General features: G+C 52.6%; 2 protein-coding genes across 23 annotated transcripts; both read right to left on the bottom strand.

Moving 5' to 3' along the window:
- Positions 1–31: 31 nt before the first annotated feature.
- CRELD1 (cysteine rich with EGF like domains 1) lies at positions 32–8,312 on the bottom strand. 2 transcript variants are annotated; one of them, XM_049862364.1, is made up of 11 exons: positions 8,094–8,312; positions 7,412–7,605; positions 7,082–7,164; positions 4,479–4,589; positions 4,033–4,124; positions 3,213–3,389; positions 3,032–3,127; positions 2,014–2,097; positions 1,745–1,840; positions 1,453–1,587; positions 32–709 (listed from the first exon to the last, which is right to left on the bottom strand). In XM_049862364.1, exons 2-11 carry the CDS (start codon positions 7,583–7,585, stop codon positions 495–497), a joined length of 1,263 nt encoding a protein of 420 aa, XP_049718321.1. In that variant the 5' UTR covers positions 7,586–7,605; positions 8,094–8,312; the 3' UTR covers positions 32–494. The 2 variants fall into 2 exon arrangements, with proteins under 2 accessions (XP_049718321.1, XP_049718320.1); XM_049862363.1 differs by lacking the exon at positions 8,094–8,312 and adding an exon at positions 7,806–8,086.
- An 88-nt stretch (positions 8,313–8,400) lies between these two features.
- Positions 8,401–20,401, bottom strand: IL17RC (interleukin 17 receptor C). 21 transcript variants are annotated; one of them, XM_049862341.1, is made up of 20 exons: positions 19,923–20,400; positions 19,780–19,801; positions 19,436–19,588; positions 19,096–19,170; positions 18,895–19,004; positions 17,890–18,001; positions 17,512–17,556; positions 15,518–15,660; positions 15,210–15,269; positions 13,227–13,281; positions 12,958–13,139; positions 12,812–12,859; positions 11,808–11,853; positions 11,525–11,646; positions 11,258–11,317; positions 10,426–10,474; positions 9,930–10,022; positions 9,291–9,386; positions 9,149–9,187; positions 8,401–9,053 (listed from the first exon to the last, which is right to left on the bottom strand). In XM_049862341.1, the coding sequence occupies exons 1-20, from the start codon at positions 20,181–20,183 to the stop codon at positions 8,425–8,427; spliced, it is 2,400 nt and encodes a 799-aa protein (XP_049718298.1). In that variant the 5' UTR covers positions 20,184–20,400; the 3' UTR covers positions 8,401–8,424. The 21 variants fall into 21 exon arrangements, with proteins under 21 accessions (XP_049718298.1, XP_049718296.1, XP_049718297.1 ...); XM_049862339.1 differs by having other exon boundaries at positions 12,812–12,862; positions 19,923–20,399; XM_049862340.1 differs by having other exon boundaries at positions 12,812–12,862; positions 15,518–15,657; positions 19,923–20,399.
- Between the last annotated feature and the right edge of the window lie 57 nt (positions 20,402–20,458).

Genomic DNA, 20,458 nt, shown 5'->3' with positions numbered 1-20,458 from the left:
TGTGTGTGGAGGGGTGAGGGGGCAGGTAGTAAGGCCAAAACTTCTCCATTTTCCAATACCTTTATTTCCTGAGATGAATAAATAAATCAGTGCCTGAGGGGAGGGTAAATGGGAACACGAGCTGGCAGCATGCAGCGGGCTGAAGGGGCTGCGATGACCCCACCCCTGCCTAGACCCCACCCCCCAACCTGGGCAGGGGCCAAAGCTCACTAGCAGCCACCATAAGGAGAAACTTCTTTTAAAAAATTCACATGCAATGTGAAGCCTGCCCAGTCCTGCAGGCCAAGATCTCACAGCACCCACCCTCAGGCTGCTTTTTCATCCCAGGGGCCTCGTCTGCTCAGGCCTGGGTGTCTAGGCTGCCCCATAAGGTGGGCAGGGGGTGCTAACCCACTCGGAAAAATAAACGAAGCAACCAGTAGTGTCCAGGTAGCAAAGAGGCCCGACCCGTGGGGGCAGCCCAGGCGGAAAGATCCTGCAGGTGGCAGCAGGGATTATCTGCCCTTGATGAAGCCCTCCAGCACGCGGTCACTGCGCTCAGACAACCAGTAGCCAGTCATGGCAGCCACAGCCCCGATGAAGATGGCAGTGAAGACCAGGTCGCCCTTGGCAGCCAGCGTGGCCAGCGCGCAGATGATGACACCAAAGAACATCTGCTGCAGCACCACCAGTTCGTCCTCTGTCATCTCTGAGAAGAAGCCCGCTGACTCTGCAGAGAAACAAGAGCCGCTGCCTGTCACTCCTACCTGTTCCTGGCATTCCCACACACCTGACCTTCACTGCTGCCATGAGCATACCAGGCACACACACCATTTATTGCTCTGAACAACTCTACAAGGGGCAGTTACTATCCCTGCCTCAGTCAATGGGAAACAGGCTCAGAGAGGTGAAGGGGTTTGCCCCGGGCCATATGGTGGGTGACTCAGGGCACAGCTGGATTTGAACCCCAGCTCTGCAGCCTGTCACTATGTGGCCCTGGGCAAGCTGCTTCACCTCTCTGTGTCTTAGCTTCCTCAGATGTAAAATGGGGATGAGATTAACACCTACTGCACTGGGTTGTTTGAGGGATTAAATAAATCAACACATGTAAAGTACCTGGGACAGTACCTGACACATAAGAAGAGGTATGGAAGTAGTAGCCATTATCATCATTTCCACCAGTTCTCACTGCCTATAGCAGCTCTCAGCGGGCAGGAGGACCAAGGCAGAGACTGGTCCCACTAACAGATGAGGAAACAGGCTTGGGAGGTAGAGGGATTGATGCCAAGTCCAATGCTCTTTCTTCCCTGGGATACGAGCACACTAAATCCAGCCTAGAGATCAGCTGGAGTCTGGGTCTTCACCATAGGGTTGGGGCAGGAGCTGTAGCTACCTGGAGAAGGGGTTTGCAAGCCCTCCCCCTTGATGAGGCTCTCCCTCCTGGGAGGTCTCTGGAGAGCAGGATGGGCTCACCTGGGATCTGCTCCTTCACGCAGATGCCTTCCATCTGTTTGTAGCCCTCGGCACAGATGCAGCGGTATCCACCCTCGGTGTTCTCGCACTGCTTGTTAGCTCCTGGACACACCTCTGTCTCGCACTCATCCACGTCTCGAGGGAGGGGGAGATGGGGTCAAACTCCTAAGCACCCTGACTCCATCTCAGTCCTGACTTGCCTTCTGCCTGCCCCACTTCGGCCCCTCCGTGCCCATTTTCCAGCCTCCTCCCAATCCACAGTGGGGAAGGCTGCCGGCAGCAGGAGACTCACCGAGACACTTGGAGCCCACCTGCTGGTAGCCAGGGCTGCACTTCTTACAGCGGCCAGGGCCTGCCCCCATGCAGCCCAGGCAGGCCTTGGCACAGTCTGAGGGGGACAGGAAAGAAGAGGGTGAGCCACCCCTAAGCCCAGGGGAGCAGTGCTCTCAAAGAGGAGGCCCAGGGGGGCTCTGGAGCCTGAGGAGGCAGAAGTTCAGGGGTACAGGCATGGAGGAGGTCCTCCTACTTTCTCCACACCCCCTCTGCAGAATAGACACTGACCTCGGCACTCATAGGAGCCCTCTGTGTTCACGCAGAACTGGTCGGCTCCACAGCTGGCTCGTTCTGTGCCACACTCATCGATGTCTGCAGAGAGGTGGACGGGGGGCGAGGAGAGGGGCAGATTTCAATCCTTATGTTACTGGCAGGGAAACTGAGGCCAAGGAAGGCAGGGAATGGACTTGCCCAGGGTTAGGTAGTGTGGCAGAGACAGCAAGCTGTCCACCAACACAGAACAGCATTGCAGCTGGTCTCAGGGCTGCCCAGGTGGAGACTACCTTTCTAACCTGCCTTGCAGCTAAGGGTGGCCCTGGTGGACTAGGTTCTGGCTATCAGAATGTAAACAGAAGTGATGTGTCCCAGTTTTTGCTTCGCCTTAAAGCAATGGGCTGACTCCTCCATGTTCCTGAGGGCTGGAACATGGAACATGAAGTACCTGGGACCCAGCCTCAAACACCCCCCTCAAGGGTATGACTGAGCAGTAAGAGAGGTGCACCCTGGGTCTGTGAAGGATCGTGGCAAGCAGAGCTTTCCTGCCAGCCTAGACCACTCACTCTGTGACTGTGATATGAGAAAAAATAAACCTCTATATTTTTTAAGCCACAATCTTTGGGGAATCTTTTTGTTACAGCAGCTTAGCCTTTTACCCTTGTCTACACAAGTGGACAAAACCAAGTCTTGAACCTAGGTTTCCTGACCCCAAGTTCAGTATCCGCATTCCCCTAGCCAACCCCTCCTCAACTTCCAAGACTTGGCCCAAGTGACACCTCCTCCCGGAAGTCTTTCCTGATTCCCCCAGGAGCCCCAGCTAAGCTGGACCAGGCACATCTCTCACTGTACACAGATCAGTCTGTACTGTAAGTGCCTGGCCACTTTTCTGCCTTCCCACTCAGGCTGAGCTCTCCATGAAGATGGGGCTGGTGTTGGTCTAGCCCAGGGACATGTGTGTTAAGGGAATGTGGACCAAGCCTAGGCCTCTAGGGGGCTATCCTCCCCAGTCCCAGGACAGGGCCCCACTTACCTACACACTTCAGATGATGCAGGGCCCAGCCCTTTCTGCACTGCAAACAGTTTGATTCCTCAGGTCCGGAGCAGCGGGCACAGGGGCCAAAACAAGCTGGGTGGAATGGGGGCAGTATGAGGAGGGGCAAGCCTGCACCACACCTGCCCCTGCCCAGCACCACACCCCTTTGGCTACCTACCCGAACATACCAGATGGCTGGTGTTCCGCTCTGCCTCAAAGTAGCCGAGGCCACATTGGCCACAGGCCTCACCCCCATAGCCGGCTTGGCAGTCGCAACGCCCGCTGCCCCCTCGGGTGCCTTCCCCTTCACACTTCCCGTAGCCACTGCAGGGCTTCTCAGCACCCCCAGGACAAGCTGTGGGCAGACACCAAACTGGGTGAGAGGTTATATACCATTTTGGATGCAGAGACGACTTTCCCCATATTGTTAAACATCTTTGGAGAAGAAACTTAATTTTAACGATGACATATTTTGCCATACACTGTTTGAAATTTACTTAACCAATCCCCTATCATGGCAAAAGTAGGTTTTATTTTGTTTTAAATAGAGACGGAATTGATCATCTTTGTAGTTAACTCTTTATCTGCAGCTTCAGGACAGATTTTCTTCAAAAGAGTCAGTAGTAAGTTAGCTCCTGCCTCAGGACTGTGTGGGGATGGGTGGAGACAGTGGGGGCTTCGGGGCAGCACCTGCCCGTCCGTAGTAAGGTAGCCAGGGGATAGGGCCTGGTCAACCCAGGCATTGGAAATGAGGTGCTGGGGGACCAGCATTTCCCTAGTAAATGATGATAACCACAGCTGCATCTGACTCAGTGCAGTCTGTGCCTGTTTTCCAAGCATTCCCTCATTGATTTGCAGGCGATCTGAGGCAGGTGAGAGCTAAGAACTGAGTCTAGAGAGGCTATCTACGCAGCCTAAGATCACACAGCCCACTAAGGGGGGCCAGGGAGAGCCTCAGCAGTCCCCTCCCATCAGCAAGAGGGACCTGAGAAACTCACGAAGGCAGGAGGGCCCGAAGGTGCCTGAGGGGCAGCAGAGCTTCAGGGAATCTGAGCAGAGCCACTGGAAGAGGTCCGGGGCTTCCTGCTGCCTGAGGCAGGGGTGGTGGGGAGACAGCATCAGGACTCCTATCCCCACCACCCCCCATCCCTACCCCACCCTGGCCACCAGCCTCCCAGGAATCTGTGATACAACCCATCTTGGACACAAACCCTTAAGACCACCTGACCAATGCCCTTTTTCATGTGGCAGGGGGATAAACAGAGGCTCAGAGTAGAAGCTTGGGTTCCCCAAAAAAGTCATCAGCAGATCTGGGTTTGGAAAAAGAAGCCAAACCAGGGCATGGCCCCCAGTATGCAACCCCCCTATCCCCTGGCCAAGCCAAAGCCTTACCACCCAGTCCTGCCTGTGCCTCCCTCCAGGGAAGGGCCTCCACACCACTCACTTGTGAAACCACCAGGTCTCCACCAGCTCCTCACTCAGCTCCAGAAGGCGGTGACACTCAAAGTCCGACTTGCTGCACACACCCTCCAGCACTTCTACCAGGCGGGTCTCGCTGACCAAACAGAGCAAAGTGGTGGGAGCCATGCTCCATCCCTCCCGCCACCCTCCTCAGGCCTCCTCCCCGACTCTTCCTTGTGCCCATGATGATCCCAAAGAGGCTATGGGGTCTAACAAAAGGAGTACTGGTCTTAGGGATCAGACAGACCTGGGTTTGAATCTAGTTGTATGACCTTGGGCAAGTCATATACCCTCTCTGAACCTCTGTTTTCTCATCTGTAAAAGGGGGACAACAATACCTCCCCTGCAGGTTTGTTACAAATGCTTAAGTTCCCCACATCTGTATAATGGACTATTAATACCCTTGCTGGATAGATGTGATTAAAAATACATCATGTAACTAGTGCTGGTGAACATGTGGAGAAACTGGAACCCTCGTGCACTGTGGGTGGGAATGTAAAATGGTGCCGCTGCTGTAGAAAAGTTGGGCAGTTCCTCGAAAAGTTAAACATAGTTACCACATGACCCAGCAATTCCATTCCAGGGTATATACCCAAAGTGATTAAAAACAGGCATTCAAACAAAAACCTGTACATGAATGTTCACAACAACACTGTTCACAATAGACAAAAGGAACCAACTTAACTGTCTGTCAGCTGATGAATAGATAAACAAAATGTGATATATCCACACAAAGAAATACAATTCACCTTAAAAAGGAATGAAATTCTGATACATGCTACCATGTGAATAAACCTTAAAAACAGTATTCTGAGTGAAAGAAGCCAGACACAAAAGACCATACAAAGCATGGTTCCACTTATATTAAATGCCAGAGTCTGCAAATCCATAAAGACAGGAAACAGATTCGAGGTTACCAGAGGCTGGGGGAACAGGGGACTGGGGAGTGACTGCTTAATAAGGGTTGCCTTCTGGCGTGATGAAAATATTCTAGAATATATAGTAATGATGGTTGCACAACATTGTGAATGTGCTAAATGTGACTAATTGTAAATTTTATGTGTATTTTTCTACAATTAAATACATATATATCATGTACTATATCACATATTTAAGGGTTTGACACAGTGCTTAGGATACAGGAGAGAAGTGATTTAAAAAAAACAAAAACAAATACTAGCTGTGATAGAGCTGGAGGTCCTCTTAGGGTTATTCTGGCCAATCCCCTCATTCCCAAATGAGGAAACTGAGGCTTATCGAGGGACGGAAAAATGACTAATGTCACAGAACAACAGAATCTTTCATTTCTAGTGGGTGACACGGTTTAATCCTTACCAGAATCCTATAATAAAGACAAAGCATACATTAACATCCCCATTTTACAGGTGAAGAAGCTGAGGCTCAGAGAGGTTAGGTGGCCTGCCCTAGGTCAGAAAGCTAGTGGGTCAGAACTGGCAACCAGGTCTGTGTAACTCTAACTCTTTGCTAACTCCTTCTCCTCAACTTGACTTCTAAAAGCTGGAGGGCCTAGGGCTCAGGCCTCTTCTCAATACTTTCTCTACATAATCTCATCCTGCCCGAAGGCTTCAAGTACTATTTGCTGATGACACCCAAATCTGTATCTCCAGTTCCCACTTCTCTTCTGAACTCCAGATTCCTAAATCTAATTCCATTCAGACATCTCAACTCAGCATGTTCAAAGAGATGTCCTGACACTCCCCTACCCCTTTCCTTCCCCTGCCTTACCCATCTCAGGAAAGAGCCCCCCTATTCACCCAGCAGTTCAGGTCCAAAACCTAGTAGAATCTTTTATTCTACTTTCTCTCTCATATTCCACAATGAATCCTTCATCAAGTCCTATTGGTCCTACTTGCAAAATATACCCGAAATTTGATCCCTTCTCACCACATCCACACTAGTCTATGCTGCTTTTGTGCCTAGGCTATGGATTAGCCTCACAACTGGTCTCCTTCTTCCTCCACCCTGGGCCTGTACAGCTTGTTTAAAGATATATGTAAGACCACATCATTCCCTTGCTCAAAACCCTCCATTGGCTTCCTACTACGCTCAGAAAAATCTACACTGTCTTCTGTAGCCTTCGAGGCCAACTTGACCTGGCCTTGGGCCTCTGCCTTCATCTTCTACCACTCTCCCTTTTGCTCACTCCGTTCTAGCCACTCCTCAAATACGCCAAGCTCAGTCCTACCCTCTGTCCAAATCCCCTGCCTGACTGCCACATAGCTTGCTTCTTCACTTCAGGCCTCTGTTCAAATGTCACACATCTGAGAGAGGTCCTCCTTTGAACACTTTAGCTAAAACACTACACCTCCCCATAGTCCTGCAGCCCCTTACCCTGCTTGACCGTTCCTCACCTGATAAACATTATTTATTTACTTATTCGCTGTCTCTTCTACACATATGTAAGCTCCATGAAGATGGGACTTTGTTCACCTTGCTCACTGCTGTATTAGAGATGTTCAGTAAATATTTGTTGGATGAGTGAGCGCTCCCCAAGAGTCCCTATCCAAGAGCAGAAATTGGGAGGCGGGGTGGACAACTCTCCCTGCCCCCTCAGCAGCCCCTTACCTATCTCTGTATTTGGACAACTTCTCTTCCTCCCATGCGGTGTTTCCACCTCCAAAGTTGTCCCGGGTGGTCCTCTCCAGGCCCTGAAGACAGAGAAAATTAGTAATAGCGAAATACAGTGCCTGGTACATTGTAGACCTTCACTTCACACTTTTTATTATCACTATTTTACTGGCCAAAAGAACACAGGCACAGAAAGGCAACCTACAGCCAGTAAGCAGCCAAGCTGGGACTTGAGTCCATGCAGGTTTGCATCCCAGAGCTCCTCACTCTCAATTGCTGTGCTGTAGAAGCTGGACCCCCCTCCCAAGACGCTGCTGGCGCACCCACCTTATTGAAACTGTCGACCAGCCCCCGGCAGATATGACATGGATGGGGCTCAGGCGGGGGAGAAGCCTGAGGAGGCGGAGACGGTTGGGGCCAGACGGGTCCTGGAAGGCTGAGGAAGAGGCTCAGGCTCCCAAACAGGGCTGGGACCAGACCCCTCAGGGGCCGCGGAGCCATCTTTTCCCAGGTTGGGGAACCTGTGCATAGAGGGCGTGGAAAAGGTTTAATGGCAGAGCTAGGACCCAGCCGAGAAAGAAAATGGTCTGTTCTAACGTGCCGTGGGACTGGAAGCCCAGGTAAGCGTTATTAAAAGGGGCGAGAATGAGGTATGGCCCGGGGAGTAGGGGAAAGAAGCCTAATCTGCAATCTCAGGAGGGAAATAAGTTTTCTACGTTACCGTGGGGGAGGTGGCCTGGGTCCTTGGCATTAGGGAGCAAGGAGTCGGCGCATGGTTTTGGGTCCGAATATGGGTTATTAGGGGCCGTATCAGCAGTGTCAGGGAGAAGAAGTCAGATTCCGAGTATTAGGGGAGGAGGCCGGATGGGCGGTCTTGTGGGAGGAGTCCGGAACCGGCTGTGGGGGAGGGGGGAGGAGCCCGGATCCGGATATGGGGAGCCGGGCTCAGGTTCGGGGCCTGGATGGAGGTAAAGGTACAGCCCAAGGGCCAGCAGGGGAAGTTCCAGACCCGCATAGACCGCGGTGGATGAAAAGACACCGCCCCAGCCCGCGGGCGCCGACAGCTTCAGCCTCCCCAATGCAGCCACTGCCGCGGCCTCCGTAAAACGTGCAACCTCCGCCAGCGCCGCAGTCCGCGGGGCGGAGCTGACGCCCCAGCCAACGGCGGCTGGCCATGTGCCGTTGCGTCACCCCACCCTAGCCAACCAGAGGCAGCGCCGGGCTGCACCTGTCCTGGCCTTTAAAGGGCCGAGGGTAGCGGACGCGGCTGGCCGTCCTGGCTGCACCGAAGCTGAGACGCACGTGGGAGCCACGGATAGAAAAATAGCGTTTGCCTTTATTCAAGTCGCGTCCCCCGCCTTAGGTCCCGTCCTACATTCCGGCCCTGGGGCCCCCTGGGGCGGGAAGCAGCAGTCCAGGGCGGGCTGCAGGGCCCGGGACACGTGCTCTGCCCTCTCCCTGAGCCGCTCCGGCCGTGGGGCACCAGGCCCCTGCAAGGCTTCTAAGAAGTCGGGCAGTTGTGTGGGCAGGGAGAAGACGGGGACGGTGCGGAAAAGGGCAGGCACGGCGTCCGGGAGGAGCAGCCTGTCGAAGCAGGCTCCGACGTAGCGGCCGGGCGCCCGGCCCTGCAAGAAGTCGGGCAGCACGCAGCTGAGCGAGGCAGCGAAGGCGTCGTGCGGGGCATCCGCCCCGGGCACAGACGCCCCATCCTGTAGCCACTCGTGACACAGCGCCACGGCCCCGGGCGAGAAGAGCAGGACCACCACGCCACCCTCCTGCAGGGTCTGGCGCCGCTGCGCATGGAACCAAGCCAGGGGCCCCAGCGCGCTCAGTTCCCGACGGCTCCACAGGTCCACGGCCACACGCAGTGGCAGCTGGCACAGCGCCGACGCTAGGACACCTGCTATGCGCTCAAAGCTTGCGTCGTCGGCGGAGTAGAGGAGCAGAACCCGGCGGACCCTGGCGGCCGCTGCGAAAGAGAGCACAGGGGAAGGAAAGAGGTGAGATGGCCCGAGGCCCAGCCCGCTCGGGGCGGCCCCCTGCCCGGCGCTTGCTCACACTCACCCCCCCAACGGACGTCTTCCTTCAGGAGCCGCAGCCACTCTGGTAGGGAAGGGGGGCAGAGGCAGTCGGTGAGCTCAGCCACCGCCTCTCCAGAACTCCCAAGCCCACTCTGGTCTTGCTCATGGGGTGAGGGGGCGCTCACCTTTCACGTGGTCCTTTTTGAGAAGGAAAAGGAGAAGCAGCACAGCGGTAAAGAGTAGGCAGGCCAGCCACACCAGGGCCCAGCGTTTGTGGATGTCTGATAAACCCAAAGGAGAAGCCAGGGTAGTTAGAGACCTTACACTTCAGTCCCACTTCACTGAGAAGAACATCTGAGGCTCAGAGAAATGAAATGACTTGTCCAAAGTCTACCTCACAGAAGTGGCAGAGCTAGGATATGAATGTAGATGCATCTACTTGGGTGACCTTGGATAACCGACTTCGCTGTCTGTCTTCAGTCTGCACCTCTGTAAAACTGGGATAAGTGTAGAGCCTACTTCATAGGGCTGTGGGGGCTAAATCTATTATTTAACACAGTGCCTGGCACAGTAAGTGCTCAAATGTTAGCTGATACTACTTCAACTGTCCCTTAAGCCTAGAGTGTCTGGGCCCTTCACCTCACTGCTGCAAAGGCCTCCAAACTGGTGTCCCTGCCCTGTATGTTTTGCCCTCAATCCATGCATCACGTAGCAACCCCAGAGATCTTTTAAAAATATAAATTTGGCTGCAGCCATCTCATTATCAAAGCCCTTCAGCAAGCTCCTGCTGCGCTTAATATAAAATCCAGATTCCCTACACTCACCTCCAAGGCCCTGCATCCTCATCTCATGACAAGGGTCTGCCCAAGACTCTCCAGCCACACTCATCTCCTTGGAGTTCCTCAAAAAAGCACAGACTTCACAAAAATGTATCTCCACCCTCTTCACTTAGCCTGCAGAGCTCAGCTCAAACTTTTCCCGGAGCCCCTCGCCCACCTTGGTCAGTTTCCATTATCGGCCTTCACAGCCTTGGACACTTTCACTTGATAGTGCTTCAATAGCTCACACTTAATGTAAGTGATGGTCTGGCTAATGTTTCTCTAGCCTTCTAAGGACTGGAGTGGGGACAGGGATTGTATCTTTTGGATGATCCTTGGATCCCTGCAAGCTCTCATCCATGTTTTTTGAATGATGGAAGAGTGTCTCTCTGGTAGAGCCCAAGGAAGGACAAGGCCATTACATGTGCTGCCCCCAGGGATGGTCCCTGCCAAAGTTCAAGGTCCTGTTATAGAGAGGAAGGGCGGCTCTTAGAATACTCACACTTATCCATGGGGCAGGCCCAGAGCACTCCCAGGTCGTCATTCCACAGCTGTAAGACATAAAACCAAGTACAAACTCCCCAGCTTGGGGTTCAACACCCACCAAGATCTGGTCTGCCTGATCCCTCAGTTCCCAGCCGCAGCTATGCTTATTTCTCTGCACACAACTGCTGTGCCTTTGCTCATACTTTACCTTACTGCCTGGAATGTGCCTTCTTCCCTGTCCAGCCTGGCCCACCCTTCCTTGAACCTTTCCCTGGAACCCACCACTTAGTACATGTGGGTGTGATGATGTGTTTACTGGTTTCTACTGAAGGAGCCCTGGTGGCGCAGTGCTTCAGCACTCAGCTGCTAACCAAAAGGTTGATGGCTGGAACCCACTCAGTGGCTCTGTGGAAGAAAGACCTGACGATCTGCTTCCATAAAGATTACAGCAATAAAGACTACATACAATAAACAGAACTTATTTAAAGTGTACACTTTTATGCATATGTAAAAATTAAGATAATAAATACGTTAATCAGCTAAAAAAAAAGATTACAGCCTAGAAAATCCTCTGTGGCAGCTCTACACTGTCACATGGGGTCAACTATGAATCAGAATCGACTAGACAGCACACAACAACAGTAGCTGCCAGTGAGCTCCTTGAGGGCAGGAATTATACTTACCCTACTCTTAACCTCCCCTGGGCTGGACACAAACAGATGGTGGGTGGATGCGCAGAAGGACAGGAAGGAGGCTTAGGAAGAGTGAGAGTTTCCCTGGTGCCCTCTGCTCTGCTAGGTGCAGGGAGAGGCAAGGACGGAATTTTAGGCCTGTTGCTGCCTACTCACCTGCTCACACCGGCCTGACTGCAGGTCCCCTAGTAGCTGCTCTCCAAGGCGAGCTGCCCTCTGCCAAGCCAAGGGAGGAGGCTGTTACCTAGGAGTGGCACTCTGAGGAGATCACTGAGGGCAGGGTCCAGGTCTGAGTCACCCCCACCTCCCCAGAAACCAGCACAGGGCCTGACATGGAGCAGGGCGAAATGGGGTAGAGTGAACATTTGAGGCCATGTTCAAGATGAAGGTGGAGGTCTGTGGAAGAGGGTCCCCCGCCCTCACCGTGGAGGCCTTGCTGGAAAGTGGGGTGCAGCCACTGGGTTCCAAGGCACAGAGTGATCTGTTGTCCTGGGGACCTCGTGTCTCCACCAGCAGCATGTCATCCCTGAGGGGCCCCAGGGAGTCTGGAAGGGGTGAGAGGCCAGTTTGAGTGGGACTCAGCCTGGCAGAGATCTGCCGCTTATCCATCCCACCCATGCCCTGACCTTTACTTCCAGGAGCCAGCACCTCCAGGATTCAACCCTATAGCAATGGTCTGCCCCAGCCTACCCCAGGCCCCACTCACCAGCCCACAAGCACTCTTCCAGCTGCAGCTTCTCCCAGCTGCTCACCTGCTCGAAAGGGGGCCAGGGTTAGGGGCACTGGGGAAATCAAGGGCGCAAGCCAGAAGGACCAGAAGAGAAGACAATAGGAGGTTTGTTGGGCTGGGGAGTCTGTGCTCTGGACCTGACCTTAGGCAGATCTGGGTTGAAGGCTAGGTGGTTAGGAAAGTCACTACACCCATCTCAGCTCAGCCTTGTGAGATCATCTGTGCTACAGGGCTTTCTGTTCCTAAGTCCTACGAAGTACCTTACACATTCACTTCTCACCTGACCAACTTCTCAAAGAGGCCTCACCTGATCACCTCACTTAAAATTACAACCCCAGTCCTCTCTTATCCTTCCCCCACTTTTTCCCATGGTATCTTATATACAATTTTACACAATATGCTGTTGTAATTCACTTAGACAACATTTTACAACAAACTGTATAATTGACTTACTTATTATGCCTATTGTCTGTCTTTCTCTTACAACATAAGCTTCATAAGGATGATAACAGTTATTGGTTTTGTTCACTGATCCCCAGCTCCTATACCATATTAGTGCCTGGCTCATAGTAAATGCTCATTAAATATTTGTTGAATAAATGAATATCTTTATAATCATCCTTTGAAGTTACAGAGCAACCCATTCTACAGGTGGAGGAATAGGATATTAGTAATAAAAGCAGCTAACATTTACTAAGCTTTTAGTCTGTGCCAGTCCCAAAGCAGAAGCATTTCTCTTATTTAATCCTCACAACCATTCTATGAAGTAGTTACTATTATCACCCCCACCGAACAGAAGAGGATCCACACAGAGGTGAAGTGACTTGCCCAGGGTCGCATACACTGCTAAAGTGAACGGTGGAACTCGCAAAGAGGAAGCCTGTAACCACTTGGTCCAGGGGCCCTCCAAAGGACATTGACTTGTCTAGGGGATGCCGCGGGATCCACCCCTGCCCGGTGCTCTGGCACCCGCTTCTCACCTGGACACAGAGGTTGGGGTGGCCCTTCAGCAACGGGAACTCGAGAGCCTTCTGCGGAAAGAGGGAGGGATGGGTGGGGTTAGGAAGAAGGGTCTCTAGGCCTCCTTTCCTGCCCCCACCTGGGCGCCGCTGGCAGCCCGGCTCACGTTCACAGTGACGTTCTCCCGGGGCAGCGGTGGGACCAGCGGCTGGCAGGGGCCTCCGCCTGGCGCCCGCCAACACAGCGCTGCCTCAGCAGGCAGCGCGCACGGAGCGTCCATCTGCCAGGCCAGCGGGGACAGCAGCCGCAGGCGGGTGGCACGCCACAGGTTCCGGTGCGCGCGGGGGTCTGCGGAGAGAGGGCGTGGGTCACTGTGCTGGACACCAGTCCGCCCACACCGCCCCGACCCCGGGCTCCAGGCCCGCGTTTTCTCACCCTCCCGGAAGGGGCAGAGGTTCGTCCTGATGGAGTCAGGCTCCAGGGGCCACATCTGGAAAGGAAACAGAGTTCCCCTCAGGCCATTTCCACTTAGCCTACCCTCCGTGGGCATCTACCATGTGCCAGGCACTAGGGACACATTCATTCAGCCGACATTTCACGAGGACTTGCCTGGTCTTTTAGCCCTTTGAAGGCCCTAGAGGTGCACACATTTATTCCTCCAACAAACCCTTAATAAGCATCTATGCCAGGCACTGGCAACATCTTCATTCAGTACACTTTTAATGAGTACCTACTATGTGTCTTAGCATTATGCTAGGCTCCAGGGACATTCAATAACTCATTCCACAACCACTTTGTGAACATCTATGAGCCAGGCACTGTGCTAGGTGCTGAGGACACATTCATTTATTCTTTCAATAGACTTTTTAAGAGCACCTATTATGTGCTTAGCCCTGTGCTAAGCACTAGAGATGATATATTAATTTATTCAGCAAACCTTTAAGTAAGGGAGGACTTACTATGGGATAGACACTGTGCTTGGCAACGAGGACATTTAAGTCACAGCAAACATTTCATGAGCATCTCCTATGTGTCCTATCACTGTGCTAGGCAGTAGGGATTCATTCATTTATTCATTCATCAAACACTTACTTAGCACTCACTGTGTGCCAAGCAGAAACCTGGTGGTGTAGTGGTTAAGTGCTACGGCTGCTAAACAAAAGGTTGGCAATTTGAATCTACCAGGTGCTCCTTGGAAACCCTATGGGGCAGTTCTACTCTGTCCTATAGGGTCGCTATGAGTCAGAATTGACTCCACAGCAACGGGTTTGGTTTTGTGTTTTTTGGTGTGCCAGGCACTGTGCTGGGCTCTGGGGGAAATTGCTAAATTTGAATTAGATGTGATTTCTTTGCTTTCAAGGAATTCACAGTTCTAGTAAGGATAAAAACACATATATAATAAGTCAATCTAAGTCCAGAAATATTTATTGAGCATCTGTTGTGTGCAGGAAGAAATGAGACAAGTTGCCCAAATAAGAAAGGAAGGAATAAATGGATGAGGAAGAACAGAATAAGCACAAGGGGAAGCCAGGCAGTTGGGGGCAAGCTTTGGGAGACAGGTGACATTAGAGCTGGGAGGATCTGGCTGTGTGGAGAAGAGGTAAGGGCATTTCAAGTAGTGGGAACAGGGGTGAGTGTAGCCTAGTAAGTAGCTCCATTTGGATGTAACAAATTTGAGTTAAAGGGGAATCATGGGGAAGGTATAATGGAAAAGGTTCAATTGAGGGCAGAGTATGAAGCCCAGATGGTCAGGGAATGGTTGGGAAGGGAGGTAGGGCCAGAGGTTATTGAAATAGTCTAGAAGAGAGATGGCAGAGGCCCAAACTAGCCTGAGATGGAGAAAAGAGTGAAGAGAATGAGAGATATTAATGTCAGAAGTCAAATGATTGGCACCTGATGACCAAGTAAATGTGCAACTGATTGAAGAGAGAGGAAAGAGCCAACATATACAAGCCTAGGTGTGGCATGCTTCCTTGTAACAGGCCGTACTGTTATTCTATTTTACAGATAAGAAACAGGCTCAGGGAGGTGAAGCGATTTGCCCAAGGTCACACAGCTAGCAAATGGTGAAAGTCAGGATTCAAACCAGTCTGAATCCAAAGCACGTGCTCTACCTTCCAGGGGGACACAAAGAAGAAACTGGGGGACTAGGAGAAGGCTTCAAGGAGGAGATGACATCTGAGTGGGGCCGTAAATTTTATAAGTAGGAATCCTGTGGATGGAAAGTCAGGGAGGGCATTCTGAGCTGTTAACAGGCAGGAGGTGAGGGAAAAGAGGGGTCAAAGAAGGGCCAGCCACTCCAGGAGGCCGAGGTTTCCACCTTTATGAGAAGTGTGGAGGATGGTGAGACCAGGAAGGTGGGGGCCACCACCCTCACCAACTCCCCTTTCCCTGGACCCAGCTGGGCTCCGATCTTACCTGAATGCAGAGGCAGGGAACCAGTTCTGTGTGGTTCAAGGTAAAGTTCTGTGGCCCAGTCTGTGGGACAAGTAGGAGGGAAGTTGGAGAAGTTAAGGAGAAGGAAGAGGGCTGAAGGCCTAAGCTGAGGACCCCAGGCAGGCAGAGTGGTGATTTCCTACTGCTTGTCACCTGGTATCTGAAATCCCCCTACCAGTGTTCCCTTACTTTGGGCATGGGTCTCTTGTCCTCTTCAAAGGTCCCCTTTGATAATGCACTTGCATCCTTAGCATTGGCCTAGAGTGGGAATGGTCTTGGCAGGGGCTCACCATGTTTCTTTGCCACCTGGGTTTTGGGGGGCCCTGGACCTGGTCCCAGTACAGGGAGAGGCCGAAGCGTTGGCCCTCAGAGACATCCAGCACCAGGCGCAAGTTGTCACCGTCTGCAGACAAGTTGAGCCAGGGTAGGGCTGCTGGGAGAGACAAAGACAGAGAGGGCAGCTCAAACTTTCTTCACTAGTTCTGCACATCCAAGCCTTGGCCATACCCACTACAGACCCTGTGGTGTTTCCTCCAAACCCCTTAGACTGAGAAACTCCTGGAGGGTAGAGCCTGTGACCCCATCTTAAACCAGACTTTTTCCCAGCAGCTGGCCCAGGGCTGTGCCCGTAGAGGCCCCAGAATGTGATCTTGGGACAATTGTTCTCTCTGTGCAGCCAGAAGGATCCTCCTCCACTGTTCAGAAGCCTCTGATGGCTCCGCATATTACTCCCAGTTAAAGCCAGAATCCTTACAATGGCCCTCAAGGTCCTACACAATCTGGCTGCCATGACCTCACTAACTTTATCTCCTAGTCCTTGTCCTTAACTACTCTGCTGCAGACATACTGGCCTCCTTACTATTATTTAAACATACCAGACACTCCTGCCTCAGGCCCTTTGCACTGGCTATACCCTCTGCATTGAACCCTCTCCTCTCAGATACCCACATGGCTCCTTCCTCATCTCCTTCAGGTCCCTGCTCACTATAGTGAGGCCATCTCTGGCCCCTTGCAAACCCCAACCACCTTATCTCTCCTCCCTCATTTTCTCCACAGCACATATCACCACCCAACTGATGGTATATTTTACATCTCCATGTATTTATTGTGTCCTCCCTCACCTCTGTCCTGACTTCCCGCTAGAACGTCAGCTCCATGAGGGCAGGAATTTTTGTCAGTTTTGTTTATTCATTTATCTCCAGTGCCTAGAGCTACGTCTTACACATAGCAATTACTCAATAAACATATGTTGAATCCATGTCTACGGAGTGAGTGAAGAAATGAAATGCGTGAGGTGTCTCTATATCCCCAAAGCTCTGGTGCTGAGTAGGCTTTAGTGGATTACCAAAGAGGCAAGCCACGTTTAAATTTCAGGAGCCAGAAGAACTCGGGTGGTAGTGTATACATATGTGAAATTAATCAAGCTGGACATTTAAATTAGTGCACTTTACACACTTTACTATAAGTTATACCACAATAAAAAAAGGAAAAACAAAACAAAAATGAACAAAAACAAAATCCAAATAATGATAATGGGAAAAACCATCAAAACCTTGACTTTCTTAGCCCTTAATTTATCGTTTAATATTATTTTTATTTTTAATGTGTGGAGGGTGAGCAGAACCATAATGCTGACAATGCTATGGGCCTCTGCCAAAAGCAAACCTGCTGCCATCGAGTCAATTCCGACTCATAGTGACGCTATAGGGCAGAGTAGAACTGCCCCATAGAGTTTCCAAAGAGCTCCTGGTAGATTTGAACTGCTGACCCTTTGGTTAGCAGCTGTGGCACTTAACCACTACACCACCAGGGTTTCCTACTGGCCTCTAGATGTCCCTAAAAAAGACCAGTTGCTGTCGAGTTAACTTCAACTCATGGCGACCCCATGTGTGTCAGAATAGAACTGTGCTCCATAAGGTTTTCAATGGTTGATACTTCAGTTGCCATGCCTGTCTTCCAAGGTGCCTCTGGGTAGACTTGAACCTCCAACCTTTCAGTTAGCAGCCAAGCACATTAGCCATTTGTACCACTCAGGGACTCTTTAGATGTCCCTATTACTAATAAATATATGTTATAAGGAGTAACAGATTCATCTTTATATTCCCAATACCAGGCACAGACAGGAGTTACTATAGGTCATGTCTGATGAAGAAATATGCTTCACCAGCTTCTGGGATGAAGCAGCCCAGATCTGGAGCCAATTCCAAGGGTCCCTCATGCTCCAGACCCTGACCCTTCCCCTCCCCCCGCCCCCCGCAACAGCCCGGCTGGCCCTAGCCCCTACCCCAGCAGCTCTGGATGCTGTCCCGGACTTCAAGCCCCCTGCAGTCTGGGGAGAGATCACAGAAAAGCCTCTAATGGGGTTGAGGGCCAAGGAAAGGAGGGAGAAGATCCAATCCATGGAGGGCAGGGAAGGGTTCCTTGCCCTATAAATACCACCCACGCCTGTCCAGTGCCCCGCGCACCTTCCTCAGGGGCTAGAAAGCCATGTCACCTGGGGAGAGAAGGCAGGAGGGAATGACTCTGGGGAGGAGGTAAGCTTAGACACCTGTCTGAGAGTGGATAGGACTCGGAGGAGGGTGAAAGCAGAAGGGAAGTGCCCAGAGGGGAAATAGATTAGGGAGGCCAGGACGTGGGGGCTCGAGGCTCTGGGGCCACTTACCAGGCAGCTTCTGTGTAAGGTTGACTTCCTTCTGGTATCTGGGCTGAGTGTAGGACCATATTTGCACCTCACCCCCCAGGGCAGCCTCGAAGCAGTCAAACACTACAGAGCCCTGTGAGGAGAGGGGTAGGGGGAAGGCTGGTGGTGTGGGGCTCAGGACCCAGGCCAATGGCAATGGCCCCTCTGCATGGACCCCTCTGCCCACCCACTCACCCACCCACCTGGACTATATTTATACTGTACAGCCGGAAATTCTACCATTAACATTCTCTTCAAGGGTCCTCAATTCTAAAGCAAACACTCTCAGGAGGGGTGTCAGCAGGGCAGGGATAAGGGCCCTGACTATTGGGGCCCCTGTTCTCACCCCTGCTCTCAGATCACCTGGCCAAAGCTAACGTGACACATACCCCAACACAAATGTGGGGCACCCCTCCCATAAGTACTCTCCCATTCTCCAGTTTTCCAGGAAGGAGAGGAAGTCAAAGGGTTTAAGTGATTTGGCCTCAGTGGAGGCAGATCTTCAAACCACATTTTGCCCCCAGGCAGGGAGAAGCCTCAACACCCTGTATCAGGGTGCATACATGGTGCATAAGTAGTGTGGGGGGCAGAGCATTAGTCCAGGAGTCCAGAGAAGTAGACCCAGCCCACAGACCTCCCCCCTCTAAGCCTCAGTTTCTTTACCTGGAAAATGGGGATAATAATGAGAGTGATTTTGAGGATTACAAAGGAAAGAAAAATTTAAATTCACTGAGGCCCTTCAGCACTGGGCATTATACCAGGTGCTTTATGTGTAGCAACTCATTTAATTCCCACCACAGACATATGAGGTAGGACGATTCTTACCTCCACTTTACAGACAGGAAAACTGAGGTACAAAGGATTGAAAGGGCTCACTCATAGTCACATATCAGAGTTAGGACTGAAAGAGCTAATGCATGTGAAAGCGCTTTCTAGGTTTCTCATTTAGAAGGTGGTTATTATCTTTGCTGTTACCACTCCACATACCACAGACTGACCAGACGGCACGAGGGAGGCAGGCACTTGCACCTCCAGCAGGACGCAGCGGGCAGTAGGGTAGGCCTGGAAGGAGAGTACGACTTGGGACTGCAGAGAAGCTGTGAGCAACAGGGCAAGTGTTCGGTCAGGCCCAGCAGCCATGGGCAGGGCCCTGGCAAGAGGCAATTGGGCCAGCCAAGTTCTTCTCACCATTGCCAGGCTCTCTAGGCTCTGGGTCAGATGCTCCTCTAAACAATTCCTCATCTTCAGGCTTCTCCCAGTGCCCTGGAAGGACCCAAAAGTAAGGCTCCAGCCAGGGCCCCTGCTCTGGGTTGACTTTGGGACGCAGAGGCAGGCCTGGGGCCTGAGGGATGGACAGACAGACCAGGCTGGCCGGTGGCGGGTGCGGGGGTGGGGGAGGAGGGTCCTTAGGCCAGTGACTTCTAGAAGACCACTGAGGATGGCCAACACTGCCCGATAAATCCCCTGGTCCTCATGCCTACCCCAGACATGCTCCCGTGTGCACACACACAGACACAGACTTGCTCACCATGCACAGCCAAGTGGACGTCCACACGCACGCAGAGGTCACAGTCAGTCTCATGGTAGCACCTCAGCACCAGCTCTGTCTGCAGGCTAGTAGGCACCAGCACAGGGCCTGGAGGGGGCTCGATGGTCCCGGGCAGACAGAGCACGTCACCATCTGTACAGGAAGGGCGGGGTGGAAGCTGAAGCTGTTCAGAACCTGGGGTTCTGTTCCTGACACCCCCAGAGGGCCAAGGAACTTTGGGCTCTTCCTGGGCCAGAGAGGTAGTGAGGGTGTGGGTATGAGACAGCTCCCCTCCTTATGCCAACCTGAGAAGTTCTTTTCTCTCTAAAAGTAGGGATACTCACCCCAGAGGTGACAGGAGAGGCCCTAGGAGGGAGGAATAGGAGAATCAGTTTATGTCCCCAAATCCAATCACCTTTCCCTGCCTGAGACCTCTGCCCACCTCTTTTTAGGGCCCCCAACTCTAAGTCCCTTCCAGAATACAGACCTCTCTCCATTCTTCACTTCCCCTTCCAGCACCAGACAGACCAGCCAGGGCGGTTCTGGCGGTGGCGGCAATGACACGAGCCAGGCTACATGGCCGTGATGGGCCGCAGGCTGAACCCTGAGCCTCCTTCAAGTCTCCCAAGGCCCCCAGACTCACCGGAGAGCAGTGGGCGGTGTTCTGAGGCCCTACAAGCCTCTCCAGAGGGAGGACCCCAGGGCTGCGGCCCAGTGCCAAGGACAGCAGGAACCAGGGCACGGGCATCTTCCAGGTGCTGACGCACCCCGGCCAGAGGCCCTGTCCTGCCCCCCCAAGGGGGGGGCAGACTCCCTCTCCCTTGCCCCCACTCAGCCCTGGGCAGTGGGCAGCAGGGGCCGGAATCTGTCCCCAGCCCCGGGGTCTAGCCCTGGAAAGCTTGCGCACTCCCTCTCCTGGATGTCCTGACTCCCGTCCCAGTCCCAGCTGGAGTGCTTTCGTTTTGGTTCCCGGCAGGCAGTCGGCTGTTCCCGCCCCTGCCCTGCCCCTCCCACCAACACCAG

This window comes from Elephas maximus, chromosome 20 (genome assembly GCF_024166365.1).
Source record: "Elephas maximus indicus isolate mEleMax1 chromosome 20, mEleMax1 primary haplotype, whole genome shotgun sequence".
Lineage (NCBI taxonomy): Eukaryota > Metazoa > Chordata > Mammalia > Proboscidea > Elephantidae > Elephas > Elephas maximus.
This window is presented reverse-complemented; position numbering and strand designations above follow the sequence as displayed.

Bases quoted from the DNA above. Each gene is read 5' to 3' on its own strand.
- IL17RC (XM_049862339.1), bottom strand. From the start codon at position 20,183: ATGCCCGTGCCCTGGTTCCTGCTGTCCTTGGCACTGGGCCGCAGCCCT. The intron at 19,171-19,435 runs GTGAGCAAGTCT...GGGTCCTTCCAG, and splicing joins CGTCCACTTGGCTGTGCATG to GGCACTGGGAGAAGCCTGAA. The intron at 19,005-19,095 runs GTGAGAAGAACT...TGTTGCTCACAG, and splicing joins GCCTAGAGAGCCTGGCAATG to CTTCTCTGCAGTCCCAAGTC.
- CRELD1 (XM_049862364.1), bottom strand. From the start codon at position 7,585: ATGGCTCCGCGGCCCCTGAGGGGTCTGGTCCCAGCCCTGTTTGGGAGC. The intron at 4,125-4,478 runs GTGAGTGGTGTG...CCCCTGCCTCAG, and splicing joins GAGACCTGGTGGTTTCACAA to GCAGCAGGAAGCCCCGGACC. The intron at 3,390-4,032 runs GTGAGTTTCTCA...GTCTGCCCACAG, and splicing joins CTTCGGGCCCTCCTGCCTTC to CTTGTCCTGGGGGTGCTGAG.